Below are 23,612 nucleotides of genomic sequence, written 5' to 3'. Positions count from 1 at the left end.
AAAACAACGAAATAATTATCATTACCAATATTTTTATTAAATTTTAATTGATTACATTTTGCAAAGGCAAGTCCTGCGTTTTGGAAATGCTGATAAAAATTGGCATTTGTTAATCATTATTCACAGAATCTTCTACAAATAGAATTATTCGAAAATAGACAGCTATGCAGGTATATAGGTAGACAGACAGTTAGACTGGTAAACAGGTAACAAGTAGAAAATAAGACTAATGAGACAATTGTTATGCCAATGCTATCTTATGCTTATTTTACATCGATAACTGCATCATCGAAGATTATTAAGTTTATTCTTCTTCCTTGCTTGTTTATATATGAAATACGCCTGATCGCGCAGCATATAAATAAACTTTTCACAATTTTCACTGCCAATAAACAAGCATAAGATATGTCATTATACCGCTATTTTATGAGCTCTGTTATGGCAGAATTACCCTATAAATCGACTGGTAGATTTATAAATTAAAGTAAATTGTAGACAGGTAGACAGGTAAACAGTTGAACTGGTAGATAGATGAATACGTAAACAGGTAGATAAATAAATAAATTCCTGTCTAAATTGTAACTTACCTCTCTAAATCTGCATCAGGTATAGTTTGAGGTAAAAGAGTGTCCCTTCGACCCCTGGTGGTCGCCCTGCAGATTTCGAAAAGATGACATACAGCTAAAACTATCAGCATACCACCAGCGACTGGACTTAGCCACAAACCCTAAAAAAACACAAAATATAAAATATATATATAATCATGATAATAAATATAAAATAAAATATATAGGAACAGATTCTGCCGCATAACAAAAAATGTTATGGCAAGGCAATGTTACGCTCCAACTTCCATACATTATGCTATAGAATCATACTGAATACTGTCAAAATGTCAACAAATACATGTCAAAATGTCATGTATTTGCTGTGCATTCAGGCGTTTTATACAAACTGCAAAGTCACTCGTATGTTATGAACCTGGGTCAGAAACACCCTGTTATCTAAAATAGTTTTTTGGCATTTGTGCGGTTTCTAGGTTAGGTTTTCTATCTAACTGCATAGCAACCACATGGATTTTGTCCACACATTTCGTATGGGAAGTTCTTCGTAACATAGCCTTGCTATAACATTGGTCTGTTATGCAGCAGAATCGGTCCCATAATCAAGTTTTGTTATGAAAATATCAAGTATTCCACCATTTTACAATCCTGATGTCAATTTTTGATGGAACTTGTCAACACACTTAGTGCAGTTTTTTAAAAGAAAGGCTTCTAAAAAAATCAATTTTGAAAATTTTAAATTCATACTTGAACAAAAAATCTTAATGCTTTAAAACTTGTGGGGCAATTGTGTCCTTTATGACTTGAGAGCTCATAATTATCAAACTATCGGGCATATTCTTTTTTTTCTATTTTTTTTTTCCATCAACACTATCACTCCGTTTCGATTTGAAGTGAATTCTGGGACACCCTGTATATTAATATTCGATTTATTTTTATAATATAATGATTTTATATTTACCTGTGGCCAAAACTATGAGTGCAACTCCAATTGCAACATAAGGTGGAGCCATCTCCAGCTTCCTAACAAATTACTTGATTTGTCCCAACAGCTGATTAGCCCATTGTATTCATCTCTGAAATAAATAATAAAATGGGAATACTCAGTTCGAGTCCTGGCACTGACATAGAAATATCATTTGATTTTTATTGGATTGAAAATAAGAGTTAGGATTGTTGACTAGCTTAATCAGTAACATGTCCGATTCATACTCGGTTCGAGTCCTGGCACTGACAAGGACTTGTTATTTGATTTGTTGTTTGATTTGAATTAAGAAAATTTAGATAGTTGGATAGCTCAGTCAGTAGCATGCCCGACTCCCTGACACTGACATGGAATTGTCGTTCGATTTGTTGGATTGAAATAAAGTAGAATTTAGATTGTTGAATAGCTCACTTATTAGCATGCCCGACTCACACACCCAAGATGATACTTAGTTCGAGTCCTGGCACTGACCAAGGAATGTCATTTGATTTGTTGAATTGAAATTAGGTAGAATTTAGATTTTTGAATAGCTCAGTCAGTAGCATGCCCGACTCACAGCCCAGGAGTACTCGGTTCGAGTCCTGGCACTGACATAAAATTGTCTTTTGACTTGTTGGATTGAAATTAAGTAGAATTTAGGTTGTTGAATAGCTCAGTCAGTAGCATGCCCGAATCACGAGCCAGGGATACTCAGTTCGAGTCCTGGCACAGACACAGAATTGTCATTTGATTTGTTGAATTGAAATTAAGTAGAATTTAGATTGTTGGATAGCTCAGTCAGTAGCATGCCCGACTCACGAGCCAGGATACTCGGTTCGAGTCCTGGCACTGACCAAGAATTGTCATTTGATTGCTGGATTGAAATTGAGTAAAATTTAGATTGTTGAATAGCTCAGCCAGTACCATGCCTGAATACTCGGTTCGAGTCCTGGCATATACTTTAGATTGTTCGTTTATGATAGAGTAAAATAAGAAGTTCTACACAGCAAAAGCTTGGATAATTATAGTCTCAATATAATATAAGCTAATATTATATTTAGCAATATTATTAAGGCAAAGTTAATAAAGAATAACAAAAAAATTGGCATTATTGGTAACCAATATTTATTCTTGTATTTTTAGTTCTGAGAAACAAATGATACCCATGCATATAAAAATTAAATTACTTAAAAAATTAATGAATGAATTAATATCCAAATTAATAGAACTTTTAATAATTATTTACCTGAGACATATTTGTAGAAACAACGTAACGCACCACATCGTTTCTAAGAATAATATCATTGCAGAAACAACTCTGAAAAAATACATTTTTTTGTATTAATAGTAAATAATTTATGGAGTTATTTAAAATTATTTAGTAAAAAATTACAATGAATAGATCAAAAAGAATTTTAAAAATAGATTAGATTTTTTGATTTAGACATTTTAAAATTTTGATTAATTGAATTTTACATATTCTAACTTCATAATTTTTTGGACTTCTCGAAAGATAACACGAGTGTGATACTCTAACTTCTGATGAATAGTTGGCAAAGTCTTTATTTACCAAAAACGACTAATACAGCAAACCATAAAATCTAAAAGTTTGACCTCGTTTTCCTCTATTATCTTATCAACTGGCGTTTTATAATGTCATTTTGAAAAATATGAAATCGTAAATGAACTTGCACCTATCTCCGGGAGATCTTATTCTTCATTCTGCTGCAGAAATAGTTTTTCTCTATTGTATGTGTGTGTGTCCTATGTGTGTGTCGTTTGACATTTTCACATTTTCACATTTTCCAAGGCAGTTATTTATAGTTAGGTTTACTGCCTCCTGTCCGAACTTTAATAAGATATCTGGAGAAAATCAGGAGAATCACGTAGATATAGTGAGGATGTTATCGTAAAATTGGACGGAAATTTATTTTAGTCTACGGTGAAATTTATGGCCGAAAATACAGGTAGATACGAGAACAGGTCATCAGTTATTTAAAATACTACATATGTAAAACTTAAGATTTTTTGCTAGTCGGTGAAAAGTTTGCCCTTTTCTGCTAATTCTAAAAAAACTGTCTGGTGGATTTTCTCGCGAATCTAATATAAAATCATCTAATTAGAAGAAAAATGTAATTTTTTTCGGTCACGTTTCAGCCAAAAATTCTGAGATGATTTTGAAAATTCTATACGTTTTTTTTAAACCAACGCTGTAAAGAATTATAGGCCTACGAAAATAGACATACTGAAAAATTTATGTAAAGTTACAAATGAGAGTTATTGCAATATACCTAATTTATATTCATTTGAAAAAAAACATAATTTTAGTGACTGTGGTGAATAAAAATAAAAATAAATAAATAAAAGCAAAAACATAAAATATATTATTGAAATGTTATATTCTATCCATATTAGCAAAACTAGCTAATAATTTTATTCAAAATATTTTAAAATTACAATTAGACAAGTGGACTAATCGCATTAACTTATTTCTAATGATGACATCGTTGGCCAATGACGAATTAGTATTTGGCGTAACGCATTTCCGTTGCGTTTTCTCTTAGCTATCCCGTAGTCGCGCTAATAATTTTACTAACTAATTTAATCCAATAATTAACTATATTAATCTAATAATTAACTTATTTCTAATGACGACATCGTTGGCCAATGATGAATCAGTATTTGGCGTAACGCATTTCCGTTGCGTTTTCTCTTAGCTACCCGTAGTCGCGCTAATAATTTTACTAACTAATTTAATCTAATAATTAACTATATTAATCTAATAAATAACTTATTTCTAATGACGACATCGTTGGCCAATGATGAATCAGTATTTGGCGTAACGCATTTCCGTTGCGTTTTATTTGAGCTACATCGTTGTCGCGCTAATAATTTTACTAACTAATTTAATCTACTAATTAACTGTATTAATCTAATAATTAACTTATTTCTAATGACGACATCGTAGGCCTATGATGAATCAATATTTGGCGTAACGCATTTTCGTTGCATTTTTTCTGAGCTACACCGTAGTCGCACTAATAATTTTACTAACTAATTTAATCTAATAATTAGCTATATTAATCTAATAATTAACTTATTTCTAATGACGACATCGTTGGCCAATGACCAATCAGTATTTGGCGTAACGCATTTCCGTTGCGTTTTCTCTAGCTACTACATCGTAGTCGCGCTAATTATTTTACAAACTAATTTAATCTAATAATTAACTATATTAATCTAATAATTAACTTATTTCTAATGACGACATCGTTGGCCAATGACGAATCAGTATTTGGCGTAACACATTTCCGTTGCGTTTTCTCTGAGCTACACCGTATTCGCGCCTAAAGAAGTTTTAATTTAAAAATTATTATTTTTGTGATCTTTATATTAAAATTTATAAATTTTGTATCTAAACCAAAAACTTACTATTAATAATATAAAATTTATAAAAAATAAATAAATTTAAAACATAACGAAAATAAATAAATTAAAAAGATAATACAAAATAAATAAATTGATTAGATAATGTAATAACAAATTTATTTATACTTTTAAAATATTTTAAACTTACATAATTAATATGCCTCCATTATGTCCATGTACTAAAACATCCACACCGACTCCACAAAGAACTGAAATAGAAATTTATTTTTTAAATTTATTTTATTTGTATTTATGTTTATTTATTTATATTTTGGATACAGCATTAAATTTAGTAGTAACAGCAAATAAATTATCTTAATTGATTTAATCAGATAATAAGATATTTTCAGTAGGCATTTCATTATCAAAATATTTTTTGATATTGAAATTGGCAAATTCAGAAGTATCGTAGAAACTTTGGGCTTTTAAAAATTTATTTATATATTAGATGATTAACATATAAATTTTAGAATACCACATTATCTATAGCAAAAAATTTTATCCAATATTAAGAATCCTTTACAAATTTATCCTTTTCACATTTACCTGATTTTTTCATTAATTAAACAACCTGAGTACATACTTTCAGATGAGACCCAAAATCCATTTACCGAGAAAATAATTTTATTACTCTTGTTTCAGAATGGAAATACATATTGTGAAATATTTCGGTGGCATTTGTAATACAAATGAATAACAAAACGAATTAAAATATATATTTCTGCCATGTGGGTTTATCTAATAATGCATTCAGAGTCCTGGCACGGCACGTGATAGGAATTAAAATATTTAAATCCTGTATGGAAAAGAAGATAAAATATATACAGATCTGGGATAGATAAACTAAGAATTTTTCTCATTTAAATGTAACAGCATTCGTAAAACACATTTGCAGTTGTTAATACAAAGGCTAAAAAAATTTACAGTAACATATGAAGATAATTTTATTTATTTTTTATTATTGTACTTATATCTTAGCGACTTCTAAGAAATTAATAAAATTAAAATTTTGTGCTGTGTACACACCATTAGATGAAAAGTAAATACAAAGTTTAATTTGTATAATATAAAAACTAGGGTTTATACAAAAAACCGACATTTCAGAAAACCGGTTTTCGAATTTTAATTTTACTAAAAAACCGGTTTTAACGGGTTTTCGAATTTTTATATAGAAAATAAATTTTTGCTCGAATATTCTGTAATTTATCCGCAAATTTAGTGTAATTTAGGGCAGTATTTGGCTGAATTTATTTATTGTTCAATTTTATAAATAGTAAACATAATTATATTAATTTTAATTAGTAGAACTAAAAAATAATAGTTTATCTTGATTAAATAACTTTGAAAATAATTATTCGTTATTCATACATCATTTTCACATATAGGAATAAAAATATTTTTATGATAGTGAAACGAAAGTTTTCGAATAAATAAAAGTAATATATTTTTAAATAAAAAAACATTAAATTAAAAAAAAAATAGATGAATGTTGATATACACTTGTTAATATCAATTTCAGTTTTAAAAACAATTAAGCTAAACTCGGGTATTGTCTGTTCCGAACAATTTTAATTAAATAATTCTAAATATTCCAATTGTTTTTTTGTTTAATAAAATATGATTTCAAAAAACTGAGAACGTCTATCGAATTGCTACTTAAACGTGTTCTTTGTCTACTCACAAAATTTCCTGATATAGAAAATATTCTCATACTTGCGACCAAATTATGCTTAATTCAGATATAATAATTATGAGTTTTTTGTAATTAATTTTGTGGCTTCTAGGGTTCAAAACTCTTTTTTAGGTTTGAGTAGACTAAGTTACTTCTTCAAGAAGAAGTCACACTGATTTAATTAATAGGTATATATATATATACTCTGGTATAAAAATCTAAATTAATATATACAAAACTTTTCTGGGAGCTATTGCAGACTGATAAAATATCAAATGCTATAGAAATGATATGATTTCAAGAATCAAAATGCTTTCATCTATCTTTTACATTTGGCTATATTTGTCATTTTCCATTTATACAGCGAAAACCGACTTTTTTCACTATAAAACCGGTTTTCGAATTCCATAATTTTTGCAAAAAAAACGGTTTTTGAAATCGAAATTAAAAATTTTGGAATTAATGATTATTTAATAAATCTTTGTTTTTTCTTTGTTTGATGTATATATATATTTTTTCTCAAATAGTTTCATCCATAATGAAAAACACTCCATTTACCCTTTCCCAGCAATTTCATCTACTCGACTTGGCTTTTCTCCTCAGCTTTTCTTTTTTTTTTTCTCTCAAATGAATAAAAGTCAAGTCATGCGTGCTTTTATTGCAAGTGATACATCCATATTTATTATCCGCGATAAAACTCTTCCCTTGATTTGCATAAAAAACATTTTTGGCAATTCTGATGTATTCGAGCAATTTGCATATAACAGTTTTAGCCCCCGAGAACACATAATAAAATGTTATAATATTCAGAAAAGGGCCACACGATCATAAATAATAGCTAAAAATATTGTTGGAATCACCTTAGTAAATGAAAAATAATCAAAATTTTGGACGAATTGCGGGCGATTATTTCTAATATATATGTATATATATATATATATATATATATATATTGCCCTGTTCCGGCAGGAGGCCTGGTCTTTTATGGTCCTTCTGGCATTAAGCGTTATATTAAGTCCCCTGTGTAGTAGAGAAAAGCTCGCATTTTAGCCAGTTGTAGCATTTGTGCCATTCGTACTGTTTCATAGAATTACTCAAGTATACTTCTACTCCATTTGAGACAAACGCCGCAGTAACCTTTGACTCGTTATTATTACTCGACTCACTCCTATTTACTACAGTAGTACTAGGTACTATACTACTCCCTTAGAAAAACACCAGCAACGGGAGAAAATACTTAACCAGTAACTGTTTCATTAACAATTGTGCAATTGAAATGAAATAGTCTAAAACACTTGCACTAATTTTTTTTCTAAAGTTTACTGCATTTATTATTGGTCCTCCATCTAACATTTTTACCCATAATCGTCCAAAAATCGAAAATGATAATTTTTTAAGCATATTTTTACGTTTCAGAAGTTTTTGAACTTTTTTTGAAAAAATGGATTGTTTGTGTGGGTATGTATGTGTGGATACAATTTTTTGCCACGTTTTCGGGAGCAGGGGTCAAACAATTTTAATGGTTCAAAAACATTCGATTCCTATTGATAGAGAGATGTGCTGATTAGTTTCTGGCAAAGGCAGGTCCAGCCGTTTTGGAGATACGGAACAATAAGTGAGAAAACTTTAAATTCGGGTTTTGCAAAAACCAGGCAACCGATTAGAATGCTTCAAAAAATATTCTATTGCTATTAACGGGAAGATGTGCTGATTAGTTTTTGGCAAAGCCAGGTTCAGCCATTTCGGAGATACCGAGATAAATGTGCAAAAAATGGCAATCTCTGACAGAACTAAGCATCCGATTCGAATGATTCAAAAAACTTTCTGCTTTTGTTGACGAAACAATTGCTTTTGGGAAAATAATTTTGATTTTTCTTTTAGTTTTCAAGAATTTTTTTTTATCGAAAATAAATCCAATTTTTAATTTTATTCTAGCTAAAGTTCTATAACTCACTAATATACTTCAAATAAATAATTTTAACTCTTTCCACTCGTGAAATGCGAAATTTATATGTATTTTGCCGCCGGAGCGAGTGGAAAGTGTTAACTTTGTAATTCAGGTAATATAATTCTTATAAAAATTAGACAATGTCTTTAATTTTAAATTCGATTGATTAAGTTTTGTATATTTAGTTTTTTGTGAACATATATAATATAAAAATATAAAAATATTCGAAGAATATCAAATAGATTATTATAACTACTGTAATATTTATAATAATCTATTTGATATTCCTCGAATATATTTTTTCATCACGGTACGGGAAGTTCCAGCAATTTGCCTCAAGGCAAGATGCCATACACCACTAGTTATATTATGTTTTTGATATGTCTATATCAAGTTTATATTATAAAATATATGGGCATGTGTAATAATTAATGAAACTTGTATGATATCAATGATGTGAATAATATATTTGCTTATAAAACGAAAAGTTTCACCAATTCGCTTTGAGGCTTTATACCACACATCAATAATTTCTATATTATTTATGTTTGCCATTTACTTCTCCAATTATCCCTTTGAACATAAACTTTTCTTTGGGGCAAAACACGCCAATCTGAACAAAATTTGTAGAAGCGCAACAAATAGTAATTTGTATCAACCGTATCAAAAAGTTCATTAGCACTACATAACTACTACCGCCATAAAGTATATATGTCGTTATCGTTTCCCTGGTGTTGCTTTTGTCGCAAAATAACTGAAGCAATTTTCATTTAAACGATGTCGTCTCCTTTAATGACATTACGTAGAAAATCTCTGCCTTTGACACGCGTGCCATTTCCCGAGTTGGGCGCCTAATGCCTCTATATGATAATGTTCCGCGGGAGGGACGTTTATTTGCCAACCTGAAATATGCCGCCGCTCTGGGTTAGAGGGACGAGATGAATTTGCGACCGAGGTATTTAGTAGATTTAGGTATTTAGTGTAAATTCCGATGGTAACATAGTGTTGAGCCATCTGGGTGAGAACACTTTTAGTAAGGATATATTTGGAACAATTGAGATAAACTACGACAACTATTAAATGTACAACTTTGTTTTCCCAGTATTTTAACTTCCCGTCCATTAATCACGTGAGGTTTTAAGCGGGAGAGGGTGAAGGGTTTGACATAAAACCACAAAACATCACATGGGAGAGGTTTAGTAAGATAACATACGTATTTATTAACTTCCCGTAGGGTGTTACAGTAATCGCAAAAAAATCTAAAATAAAAATGTTGATATATCTTTACGTTTCAAAACCTTCTGAATATTTCGGCATACCTTAGAAAAGATGGATGTATGTGTGTGTATGTGTGTGTTTGTGTGCGTGTGCGTGTGTGTGCGGATACAAATTTTCGTCGACGATTTCGGGAACACCGATCAACTGATTTGAATAATTCAAAAAACATTCGATTCGTATTGATGTGGAGACGTCCTGATTAGTTTTTGGCGAAGGCAGGTCTAGCCGTTCCGAAGATACGGGGCAAAAAGTGCCGAAAACGGTAACTCAGTTTTTAAGAGAACGGTGCGTCCGATTTTAATAATTCAAAAAACATTTTACTTGTATTGATAATATGATGAATTGATCAAATTTTCATGAAGACAGGTATAGCGGTTTCGGAGATCTAATGAAAAAAGTAAAAAAAATGCCATTTGCCATTAGACATATGCACGTCAAATTATCAGATATTTTATAGAGATTTTAATAATAAGTATAAATTTTGTTTACATTCCTATGGGTTCCGTCCTACCAATGTTTATCCGTTAGAAGGCGACGCGGCGCTTACGCGCTTTGACATTTCATCTCTATGCAGTTAACGATTGCTTTAAAAAAAAGTTCTGAATTTCCAAAATATGTCAAAATTAAAAAAAACATTTTCTTTTTCAAAAAAATATTTTTTTTTCAAAATAAAGTTATTTTTTGTCAAATTTATAGTTTCTCAAAAATGTAATTTTTTAGAAGTAAATTTTTTTCAAAAATGTTAATCTTTAAAAAAAATAATTTTTGGTACGGGAAGTTCCAGCAATTTGCCTTAAGGCATGATGCCATGCGCCCCACTAGTTATTTACCTGATTTTTTTTAAAAAAAATCCTAAGATTTTCAAAACAAATTCCAAAATTTTACAATTTTTTTCGTAATTAAAAATGCACGTGATATTTGGTCGGAAAAGGGGTTTATTTTGGGGTCTAAAAATCCTTAAAAAATCGATCACGTAATCAATGGACTCCCCCTAGGGTAACGACATTTTTGGCATACCCTAGAACGGACGTATTTGTGCGTTTTTTTCTATAGCTAAGAAAATGCATTTAAGTATCTCAGACTAGGTCTTTTGTCTGGGTATGTCGGACTCAATACCGCCTGAGAATAATACCGACTAAAACCTCTGCTTTTCTATTGCCTCTGGTCCCCACGGAAACCGCTGTTAGGCATTACTTCGTGGGAGGAGGATCTAGAATGCTATAAGTCTGCTCCAGAAATTATACTTATTTTCTAGTTATCTAGTCTTCTTCTTTCCGAAGATGTGTGTGTATTATTATTAGGTTGTCAAATATCTCCCTTCCGCTTTTTTGCTCTTGGTTTATAATACAAAAAGGCGGAAGGGAGATATTTGACAACCTTATATGTATGTCCGGATAGAATTTTTTGTCGACGATTTCTAAGAGCGCAGATAAACCGATTTGAATGCTTTGGAAAATTAAAAATCAAATTATGCGAAAGACAACCTAAAATAGTAGATGTTTCGAAAATAACACACACACACATATATATATATATATATATATATATATATATATACACACAAAATGTATATTTATGTACCTATATTATTTGTTATCCTTCCCTCGCCTTGAACGAGACACTTCTGTTATTGTCAGAACAGATTATGGGTGTTGGCAAGTTGCCAATGTCAAGGCAGACACAAGTCCCATCCGAGCCAAGATACCGCAATAAATATGAATGTACGGAACCTCATCCGAGAATACAAACGGCTTCATAAAATTCATCTCTTGGCAAAAGCCGTGAAGCCGTAATTAATAAATTAAGTTGTTAATCGAACTCTACATATTTGATGGTAATAGAGAAATAGATGGCATGTAACAAGGAAACAAGGGGTTACTCAAACATAGTTGCTGAAATAATGATTTTTGGACTAGGTGTAAGTGGCATTGTCTGAAAGCAAGTTCCCCATATATGATATAATCAACTTAAACGATATTAAAGTAGTATGATAATCTCTGCACTTGTTGTACAAAAAGCACTAAGTTTTTTAATTGCAAGGTTTTATCTTATCTCATACTTGTTTCAAGTTCCATATAGATATTTCTAGATAGAACAAGTCTAGTTCTCTAAAATCTCAACATAACTGCATTTATTCACATCTTATTGTCCAGTCGTCCACAAACATTTTCAAAATGCTAAAAGCAACAACAATAATTTTTATCGCTTTCAATTTTGTGTCTGGTGGCGTTTATGATGGGTAAGAAAAATAGACTCACCAAAATAAATTACCCCTGGAGTCTGTTTCTACAAATATCTTTTTTATTTCAGTTACAAACTTTATGAAGTAAGACCCCAAACAAAATCCGAGGCTTACGATTTAATGGAATGGCAGGTAAAACCAGGAGTCGATTTCTGGTCCGAAGCCAGGATGCTCAATCAGGCTAGCCAGGTTATGATCTCACCTGAACTTCAGAAGGAATTCGAAGGATATCTGGTCAATGGTAATTATACTTGGAAAGTTGCTGAGGATAATATAGAGAGGTGAGGACTTTGAAATATTTAGAATTTAACACGTCAGTCGTATTAGACATATTTGTAATCAAATGTTACAACGTAAAAGTATCAATTTTATTTTAACACGTCGAGCGCCGTGTCGGTCACATATGCCTGACGCTGAAAAGTTTTACATAAATCATGTCAGACATATATTTGTGGCACACGCATTACCATGTCAGTCATATATGTGTAACACAAAAAATTATGTTTTGGCAATTTTTTTCCTTTTAACTAAATTATCTAATAAAGTTACCATGGCCATTGTGAATTTTTGTCTTTTATTTAATTGTTTCTATTTTTGTAGACTTTTACAAGATTTTGAAAGAAGCAGAAAAAAGTCAAGTGCTCCACGTGACGATGGATTTAATTTCAATGATTATCAAAGATCGCAAACGGCAAGTATAAAAAAATCTTATATTATCGCAATTTTTATTTATAATTTTATTTTATTCAATTGCATTCACGTCATATCACGGATGAGATAATAATTTATTTGATATGATATGAAATAGTTCTTATTATAAGTGCAGAACTCTAATTTTTTTGTGTTGGTTCTCGAGTTGTCAGTCAAGAAAGTTATTAAACTAGTGGTGTATGGCATCGTGTCTTAAGGCAAATTGCTGGAACTTTCCGTACCGTAATGAAATATTCGATAAATTTTAAACGTTTTCAAATTACAAATACTGTAACCTTTATTATTTTTGCTATCTTATTGTTATATCTGAGTAAATCAAATGTAAATCATAAATCAATTTATCATCTCCAGAACATTAACAATCGTCATTTCATTTCGAATTCAATTTCAAAAAACAAATATTTGCCTAATTTACACAAAATTGAAAAAGTTGAAAGTTTATAGTCACAGTCTAAACGCATTTGCAAATAATTCTGTGCGACAATTTCACTTATACTGTGCTTAGCTTGGCGGCATTTTCACATTTTTCAATTGTTTTCACAAAATTGGAAAAGTGCTACAGTGCATAAGCAGTCTAAACGCACTTGGGTAACGCTTTTGTACCAGAGTGGCGCTTAGGCTGTGCTTAGCCTGGGTAATTTTTTGAATTTTTAATGCAAAATTACAAAAATATTTTATGGACAATAAAAAAAGATGTTATAATTTTTTATCCTCAAAAGCAATTGTTTTGTCAATACAAGCAGAAAGTTTTTTATATCATTCAAATCGGACGCTTAGTTCACTCAAAAACTGCCAATTTTTGCACATTTAGCTCTGTATCTTCGAAATGGCGGGACCTGTCTTTGACAAAAACTAATCACCTCTTCTCAAATTGAATGTTTTTTAGATCATTCAAATCCTATACTCCGTTCTCTCAAAAACTCGATTTGTATTTTCTGCACTCTTTGCTCTGTATCTGCGTAACGGCTGGACCTGCCTTTGCCAAAAACTAATCAATATTGATCGAATGTTTTTTAAACCATTCAAATCGGTTGATCCGTGAGCCCGAAAAAGTGGACGAAAAAATGCAGACATACAAAACACACACACACATCCATTTTATCTGAGCTATGCCAAAATGTTCAGAAACTTTCAAAACGTCGAGAAATGCCAAAATTTTCATTTTCGATTTTCGGCCCATTACTGTAACTACCCTACGGGAAGTTAATTAACACTTTTATGTATGAATAAAAGAATGTCAATTTCAATATTTTTTTCGTAATTTCTAGATCAACTTATATGTAAACAAATTGGCCAAAACGTATCCAAAATATGTGACTGTTAAAGATGAAGGAAGAAGTTTTGAACAGCGAATCATCAAATCTGTACGAATTACAGATGGATCAAGTAAGTATTTTGTACTATATTGAATAATTCTCAAAATTTTCTATTTACTACTAATTTCAATTTCCAGATTCCAAAAACAAGGTAACAATGGTGATCGACTGTGGTGTCCATGCACGTGAATGGATTGCTCCTACTTTTTGCATGTACTTAATAGAACAATTGACAGTGCACAGAGGACAAAATCTGGACTTGTTAAAGAACATCGACTGGTTTATTGTGCCATTGTTGAATCCTGATGGATACGAATACACCCACACGAAGGTAAAAAAATAGTAGTAACAAAAACTTATTAGGGTAATGGAAAATTCTTAATCCACCTATTGGAAGGTGATTGAAAGTTAGCTTCCTCAATTCAGAAGAATACAAACTGTACAAATATTTTATCATGGAAAGTAATTTCTTCAGTTTTCATGTAAGGCAGGCCCAGTGATTTCGGATAATAAAAAGTGGACATATATAAGTTAGAGTTTAAAGTAAGAAGTTTTCTACACGAAGCAGTTAAATTTTTTCGTCTAAAATTTGTATCATTTATTTTGTAGGAACGTCTCTGGCGTAAAACTCGAAGACCAGATACTGTAAATCCTGCTTGCGTTGGAGTTGATGGAAACAGAAATTATGCTTATCAATGGGGAGGTGCTGGAACTTCTGATAATCCTTGTTCAGATGTCTTCAAAGGTAATAAGAAAATTCTATGGATCACTCTTTATTTGTGAAATATATAGTTATAGATAAAAATGTGAAAATCAAGTTTTTGAGAGAAAGGAGTATCGGATTTGAATGATCTAAAAAACATTCAATTTATAATGATTGGGAGAAGAGGTGATTAGGTTTTGGCAAAGACAGGTCTCGCCATTTCGAAGATACAGAGCTGAATGTGCAAAAAATAGCAGTTGTTGAGAGAACTAAGCGTCCGATTTGAATGATTCAAAAAACTTTCTTCTTGTATTAACAAAACAATTGCTTTTGAGGATAAAAAATTATTACATCTTTTATTCATTTTCCATAAAATATTTTTGTAATTTTGGATTAAAAATTCAAAAAATTACCCAGGCTAAGCACAGTCTAAGCAACACTCTGGTAAAAATGTTTACCCAAGTGCGTTTAGACTGTTTATATACTGGAGCAATTTTCCAATTTTGTGAAAACTATTGAAAAATGTAAAAATGCCGCCAATCTAAGCACAGTATAAGTGAAAATGTCGCACAGAATTATTTGCAAATGCATTTAGACTGTGACTATATGGGAGCACTTTTTTAATTTTATGTATATTAGGCAACTATTTTTCGAAATTGAATTCGAAATGAAATGACGATTGTTAATGTTCTGGAGTTGATAAATTGATTTAAGAATTTGATTTGCTCAGATATAACAAGATAGCAAAAATAATGTAAGTTACAGTGTTTGTAAATAATATATTTGAAAACATTTAAAATTTCTCGAATATTTCATTACGGTACCAGCAATTTGCCTTAAGGCACGATGCCATACACCACTAGTTTAAAATTTTGCTTGAATTCATCCAAGTCTGTACCTTGGCTTTTGATTAATTTTCTAAACTTTTGTCTCTCAACACGTTATTAAGCACATCTTATACCCGTCGTAGATTTTTTTAGTCTTCCTATTCTAGCAATATAGATGTGGTTCAGTTTACTATTTTTATTCCACAATTTCACTAAATAAAGTTCTAATTCTGTGCAGTTGGTCCTTGCTTGATATCTTGTTGGTCCATTTCATAGTTCATAATTTAAATTTTTTCAACAATCCAAGTTCCAAACACTCCAGATAGTATTTGCAGGAGTTCCTTATAATCCCTATATATCATACCTGATACAATCTTCCTTAAAGTCCACACGTAGTCATGCCCCTTTACTACTATTTCACCAGTTTCTTCACTAAATAATTATTATCAATTATTTATTTAGGTCGTGAACCATTCTCCGAACCCGAGACTCGTACCATGGGCAACCTGATCAAAGCAGAAGCCAATGCCAACCCTAACAAAGTCGGTTATCTAACATTCCACTCATTCGGCTACTGGCTCCTGTTTCCTTGGGGACATTCTCCTACTGCTCCAGAACCACCATTTGCCCACAAATTAAAAAGGGCTACCAATAATGTCGTGAAAGCAGTTCATAGGAAAACTGGAGGAATTTATAAGGTAAGGATAAAGATAATGAACAACGTCAGTTTAACCTTTAACTTTATCCAATTTTTTCCCAGGCTGGTAATTCTGCCCAGCTCCTATACGCTGCAGCAGGAGGTGCTGATGACTTTGCAATGGGTGCAGCAGGAATTGAATTGGCGATGACAGTGGAATTGCCTCCAAGAGCTTCTGGAGCTGAAGGATTCCTGCTGCCTCCTGAACGCATCATCAGCGTTTGCAATGAGACTATGATTGTTGTTCGAGAACTTGGAAATTTTTTGGTTGATAACTATTTGGTTTAAGTGGAGAATGATAGAGAATAAATTATTGTTTTGATGTTGTGTGCTTTTGTTTTCAATTCCTTGAAATTCCCTCTTTGATCAATGATCAATCATCCCAATACTTATCTAATATAAATTTGATACTATAAAATGACAAATTATACCTATGCCGAAAAAATAATTGGGCATTAAATTTATAAATATATTAAAATTTATAAATAAATTGGATATATATATATATATATATATATATATATATATATTATTACATATAAAAATGGAGCTCTCGATAAAATGATCCGCTAAAACTCAAAAACGGCTAAACCGATTTAGCCAGTCTTAGGTTAGTAGATTGTCGGTAAGGTGAGATATTATTTCAAAATCGCGTAGAAACTTCACATTTTTAATTTGAACATTTTTGTATAATCGTAATTTAAATAAAACAATGGACGGTGGCTAATACGTCAAATGTCAAACGTTTTTGACAGAAGATGTTCAATTACGTTTAGTAGGATGTTTAGGATGATAAAAACGTTAGTAAACTATTTCAATTTTGTGTAAATTAGTAAATAGGCAAGTATTTTTCGAAATTGATAAATAATTTGATATGAAATTATTTATAATTTGCATTTTATTTGCTCACAGTGTTAAGTCAGATTTAACAATATAGCAAAAATAATGAAAGTTACAGTATTTATTAGAAAACATTCAAAATTTCTCGAATATTTTATTACGGTACGGAAAGTTCCAGCAATTTCCTTAAGGCACGATGCCGTACACCACTAGTTCATTAACACTTTCCAAGTATTTTCCTGAATATATATCTGATCTGAGCAATAAAGAAAGTTTCATTTATTTTCATCAACAAAACATTGTGCTGGAACGAATTAATTAAATTATGAAAAAAATTACTTCGAGATACGAGGAATTCGATATTATTACGGAACGAATTAGGCTTGCAAGGTCACTGTATATATATTGCGAAAATCGATTATAACAAACTTAATAGTAGAAATAAAGTATTGCAATTTCTGCACTCGTTAAACAAAATGAATTAAAATTTTAAATTTCACGTAGATAGAATAATTCTATAATTCTGCATCGATTCACAGTCATTTCAAAAATGTTAAAAATAGCAACAATAATTTTTGTTGCTTTTAATTTAGCGAATGGTGGTCGCGTTTATGATGGGTAAGCAAAAAAGACTTACCTAAATAAATTACGCCTGGAGTCTATTTCTACAAATATCTTTTTTATTTCAGTTACAAACTTTACGAAATAAGGCCCCAAACAAAATCCGAAGCACACGATTTAATGGAATGGCAGGCAAAACCAGGAGTCGATTTCTGGTCCGAAGCCAGGATGCTCAATCATACTAGCCTGGTTATGATCTCACCTGAGCTTCAGGAGGAATTCGAAGGATATCTGATCGATAGTAATTATACTTGGAAAATTGCTGAGGATAATGTAGAAAGGTGAGGGATACTCAAATATTTAAAATTTAACACGTCAGTCATATGTGTCTGACACTAAAAAGTTCTACATGAGCCGTATTAGACATATTTGGAATCAAATGTTACAACGTAACAGTATCATTTTTATTTTGACATGTTGAGCACCCTGTCAGTCTTATGTGTCTGACGCTGTAAAGTTATACATAAATCATGTCAGACATATATTTGTAGCACATGCGATTTGGTACACAAAAAATTAATACAATGCCATGCCAGTCATACATGTGTGACATAAAAAATAGTGTTCTGTCAAAAAAAATCTTCAATTATATTATAGTTATTAATTATTTGTTTGTATTTTGTAGACTTATACAAAATTTTGAAAAAAGTAGACAAAAGCCAATTCATAAAGTTGGCGGTGGATTTAATTTCTTTGATTATCAGAGATCGGAAACGGCAAGTATAAGAAAAATCGTATATATCTCTGTTCTAGCAAAAATGTCAATTTTAATATTTTTTTATAATTTCTAGATCAACTCATATCTGAGAACATTGGCCAAAATGTATCCAAAATATGTGACTGTTAAGGATGAGGGCAGAAGTTTTGAGCAACGAGTCATCAAATCCGTACGAATCACAGATGGATCATGTAAGTATTTAATACTTTATTATATGTATTATTTACATTTACTATTATTTTCAATTTCTAGATTTCGATGAAAAGGTGACGATGGTCATCGAATGTGGCATCCATGCACGCGAATGGATTGCTCCTACTTTCTGCATGTACCTGATAGAACAGTTGACAGTATACAGAGGACAAAATCTGGACTTGTTAAAGAACATCGACTGGTTTATTGTGCCATTGTTGAATCCTGATGGATATGAATACACCCACACGAAGGTAAAAAGAAACAAGTTGTAAGTAGCACTTTGGCTTAAAGTAAGTTGCATGAACTTTCCGATGCATAACCTACTTAATTATGAGGCAATTCTGCTTCATAACATAGCGTTGTTATGGCAATGAAACTGTGAAAATGTCTATTCATGTGCTGTCCGATCAGGCGTATTTCGCATATAAATAAGCAAGGAAGAACTCTGTTATGATAACAGAATTTTTGATGATGTAGTTATCATAACATTCTTCCTTGCTTGCTTATATGTAAAATATGTCTGATCGCACAGCAAATAGATAGACATTTTCATAGTACCAAGAGGCAGAATTGCCCCATTAATTAATTTAATATTTGTGTTATTTATTATGTAGGATCGTCTCTGGCGTAAAACTCGAAAACCTGATACTGTAAATTCTGCTTGTGTCGGAGTTGACGGAAATAGGAATTTCGACTTTGAATGGGGAGATGAAGGAACTTCTGATGATCCTTGCTCAGAAATCTTCAAAGGTAATATGAAAAATTAAATTATTGGATCAGAACACGATTGAAAAAAAAGAGTGCGCGTAAGGTTCACACGCGATTAAAGTAAAACTTATTTGCTACTATACAAGATGGCATTTAAGTGAAAATAAATACATCATATAACAATTTTGAATAATGTTTATTAGCAATATGCTAACACTCACGATGCACACATTTATTAGTGTCAACCATTATACACATTTATATAATGATAAATCATAAATTATAATTTATAATAGCATTAAAAATATATATATAATATTTAAAAACAATAATGTAATCAAAGTCATACTTCAAATGTGACATGATCGGTTTGTCATTGTAATTAGCATTTAGGACTTGGACCTTTCATTAGAGAAATGAAGTAATTGCTGATTAATAACTTCTATATTATTCGTTCACACAGTGGATTATGTTAAACAACGCCTAAACAAATATTGTTTTCGCAACTTCACTTATCATCAGTATTAGAAAGGACAAAGGTAATAATTGTGTTTGAAGAACTTCATGTAATTAAAATTAACATACATTCATTGACTGTTTGTATTTTTTTTACTTTTTTCCTGGCGATATAATCTCATTCTTTGAACAGTTGTAATATCTGTCTTGCCCAAAAATATTTTTCATTTTAATAACTTCAAAGATTAATAGAAACTACGAATAATATAGAAATAATTTCTAATCAATAAACTTACGTTTATTACACGGCACAAATGCTTAATTTGTTTTATTATTTTCAAGGAACAGGGTAAAATATTCTTCTGATTCAGGCATTTTTTATTAAATCAAGATTTGTACTACGATATGACTTTGAAATATTTATTTATCTATACCGATTTCCTTGTTGATTTCGGTACGCATACAACGTTGATGCCGGTATGCATACAACGACAGATCTCTATTTACATACACGACGGCAAATCACAATCGACCCATAGAGAAATGATCTCGTCGAGAGCGAATGACAAACAGTTCGGGCGTAACGGACTTCCGTTGCATTTGTACGGATTTACACCCTAGTTGCGCCTAAAGAAGTTTCACTTAAAAAAACATTGCTAATCAATGTTTGTTTTATCCATCAATTAATTTACTAAATGTTATTGGTGCTTCAACAATTCCTTGTCGAACCCTCAACGGCTGTACCCTGTACTTTTTAAACTTTTGCTTGAATTTATCCAAGTTTGTACCTTGGTTTTCAATTAATTTCCTAAACATTTGCTTTTCAAGACATTATTAAGCACCATTCATCCTTATCGTAAATTTTTTCAGTCTTCCTATCCTTGCAATATAGATCTGGATTAGTTTACAGTTGATTAAGTTCTTCTCTCTCCAATTCTTAGCAGTTGTTCCTTATTTGACATCTTGTTAGCCTATTTCATCTTTTCAATTTTTGCAACAAGCCAAATTCTAAACACTCCAGATAGTATTTGCTGCAGTTTCTCAAAATTCCTGTATCTATATCTGATACAATCTACCTTAAAGTCCACACGTAGTCATGCCCCTTTACTACTATTTCACCAGTTTCATCACTAATTAATTCTTATCAATTATTTATTTAGGTCGTGAACCATTCTCCGAACCGGAGACTCGAATCATGGGCAACCTGATCAAAGCAGAAGCCAAAGCCAACCCCAACAGGGTCGCTTATCTATCGTTTCACTCCTTCGGCTACTGGCTTCTGTATCCATACGGTTATTCTCTTACTGCTCCAGAACCACCATCTCTTGACAAATTAAAAATGGCAACTGATAACGTTGTGAAAGCAGTTCACGAGCAAACTGGATCACTTTATGAGGTAATAAACAAATCAGTTAAATCTTGTGAAACCTTTATCTTTATCCATTTTTCCCCAGGCTGGTAATTCTGCTGAGCTCCTGTATGCTGCAGCAGGAGCTGGAGATGACTTCGCAATGGGTGCAGCAGGAATCGAGTTGGCGATGACAGTGGAAATGCCTCCAAGAAGTGATGGATATGAGGGATTCATGCTGCCTTCTGAAAACATCATCAGCGTCTGCATGGAGACCATGATTGTTGTTCGAGAACTTGGAAAGTTTATGGTTGATAACTATTTGCCTTAAGTAAAGGAAAATAGAGATTGAACTATTGATTGATGTTTTGTACTTTGACCTTCAAGATTCCCTTAAAAATTGTCAATCATCCCAATATGTAACCTACCCTGTTTCCTCTTTGTTCTACAATGGTAGAACACGCTCACTATTTTAACACAGCTATTTTGGTCTATTCTGATTTTTGGGTTGAATTTCTTTTTCCATGACTTTACATTGTGAAATTTTCTTAGTTTTTGGCTTTTCAATTGTATTTTAGATAGAGCGCAATTTAATCAAAGAATTGTATGAAAATAGCATGAAAATTTGTTGAAAATTAAAAAAAAAATTTTTGATATGACTTAGCGACAAATGAATTAAAAGTGAAAATTCGTGTCATTTTTATTGAAAATTCGACGGTCTGCAAAATTTTTGAAAATTTTTTCATGCTATTTCCATACAAAACTTTGATGAAATTGCGCTCTATCTAAAAGAGAATATTAAGAGCAAAAACTTTCAGAGAATTGTTTTTTATCAATTTGGAACCATTTGAGCCTTTGGGAGCAAGGAAATTCACAAATGTCCATATTAAGGACCACCCTATATATATATATATATATATATATATATATATAAATCTTCTACATTATAGTCGTCATCGATTACGACGTATTGACGTAAGAATTTTTTGCTCATTTGCTTTTTTTGTTAGAAAAAACTTGTTAACATGCGCAATCGATTGTTAATCTATAAATACTTCAAATTTTTGCATTGAAATAATATACCTACGCAATAAATGCATAAATATTCTGCAAATAAATAGGAGTAATTAAAAAGAGTAAAAGTTTAAAGAGTAATATTGTGTATATTAATTTTCTTGCAAGTCTTTCATGTAATAGTCATATTTTTTTGTTTTAAACGACTGTGAATTTTTAGTATTAAATATTATAAATAATAATAAATTTATAATAGGTCAAAATAAATTTAATAGAAGTTAATATCAACTCATAATTTGGAACTAGGGTTTTTGCTTGACTCATCTTTATATATTGTATTAATTTAATTCATTTTTATTTTTAAAATAAATCATCGGTATTAGAAACGACAACCATAGTGTTGCCTTCTGATATAAATTAAATAAGATAACCATTGTGTTGCTTTCTAATATCATTCAAGGATAACCATTGGGTTTCCTTCTAATATTCAATAGATAAGATAATCATTGGGTATCTTTATGTGTGTATGGGTAGTCATCTAAATGTGAAATATTAAGGATCACCATTGGGTTTCCTTCTAATATTCAATAGATAAGATAATCATTCGGTTGTCATCTAAATGCAAAAAAATACTTCATGGGGGGAGGATCTAGAATACTAGAATTTTCTCTCTGTGTATCTGTATGTGTGGGTATGTGTATGTCCGGATACAGTTTTCCCCCGACGATTTCAACCGATTGGAATGATTCAAAAAACATTCGATTCGTATTCATGAGGAGACGTGCTAATTAGTTTTTGGCACAGGCAGGTCCAGCCGTTTCGGTGATACAAGCCAAAAAGTTGAAAAATGGTCATAAAGAATAATTCAAAAAATCGTTAAAAAAATCAAAAATGATTATAATATAAAAAAAATAATTTTTAAGTAATATAAATATATAGGTTTTTTGAATCATTCTATAAACCTGCATGGCCATTTTTTCAATTTTTTAGTCAGTATTGCCGAAACGGCTGGACCTACTTTTACCAAAAACTAATATTAAAAAAATATATAAATTTCTCAAAAAGTTTTTCTAAATTTTTAAAAATCCTAAAGTTTATTATATATATTATATATATAGCCCTTATATAGTCAAAATTAATATTTTCAAAATGTTTATATAATAAAAATAAGAAATATGAGATAAGTACCTCGGTAGCATTCAGAGTAGGAATGCATTCCAATTAGGTTTTGTTTATTATGTTTTTTCGTTTCTGCAAACATATATACAGGCCGTCGCCCAAATATGAGCACTTATATTAGATCTATAAAATAGGAATGATAAATTTACAATATTACTCATTATTGTTATTATTGTTATCAAT

General features: G+C 31.1%; 2 protein-coding genes across 2 annotated transcripts; both read left to right on the top strand.

The window, feature by feature from the left end:
- Positions 1-11,978: 11,978 nt before the first annotated feature.
- On the top strand, positions 11,979-16,671 carry LOC113386921 (carboxypeptidase B-like). The gene is made up of 8 exons (XM_026624677.1): positions 11,979-12,093; positions 12,165-12,377; positions 12,697-12,787; positions 14,076-14,193; positions 14,261-14,454; positions 14,733-14,868; positions 16,116-16,351; positions 16,414-16,671. The coding sequence occupies exons 1-8, from the start codon at positions 12,029-12,031 to the stop codon at positions 16,636-16,638; spliced, it is 1,278 nt and encodes a 425-aa protein (XP_026480462.1). The 5' UTR covers positions 11,979-12,028; the 3' UTR covers positions 16,639-16,671.
- Positions 16,672-17,727: 1,056 nt separating this feature from the next.
- On the top strand, positions 17,728-21,567 carry LOC113386543 (carboxypeptidase B-like). Its single transcript, XM_026624323.1, has 8 exons — positions 17,728-17,808; positions 17,880-18,092; positions 18,437-18,527; positions 18,603-18,720; positions 18,782-18,975; positions 19,339-19,474; positions 21,049-21,284; positions 21,343-21,567. The coding sequence occupies exons 1-8, from the start codon at positions 17,741-17,743 to the stop codon at positions 21,565-21,567; spliced, it is 1,281 nt and encodes a 426-aa protein (XP_026480108.1). The 5' UTR covers positions 17,728-17,740.
- Positions 21,568-23,612: the final 2,045 nt, after the last annotated feature.

Source organism: Ctenocephalides felis, unplaced genomic scaffold, assembly GCF_003426905.1.
Source record: "Ctenocephalides felis isolate EL2017-DRISC unplaced genomic scaffold, ASM342690v1 CF-g0.4_SCAFFOLD_03571, whole genome shotgun sequence".
NCBI lineage: Eukaryota > Metazoa > Arthropoda > Insecta > Siphonaptera > Pulicidae > Ctenocephalides > Ctenocephalides felis.
Note: the sequence above shows the minus strand (reverse complement) of the source record. Positions and strands in the feature narration are given on the sequence as shown.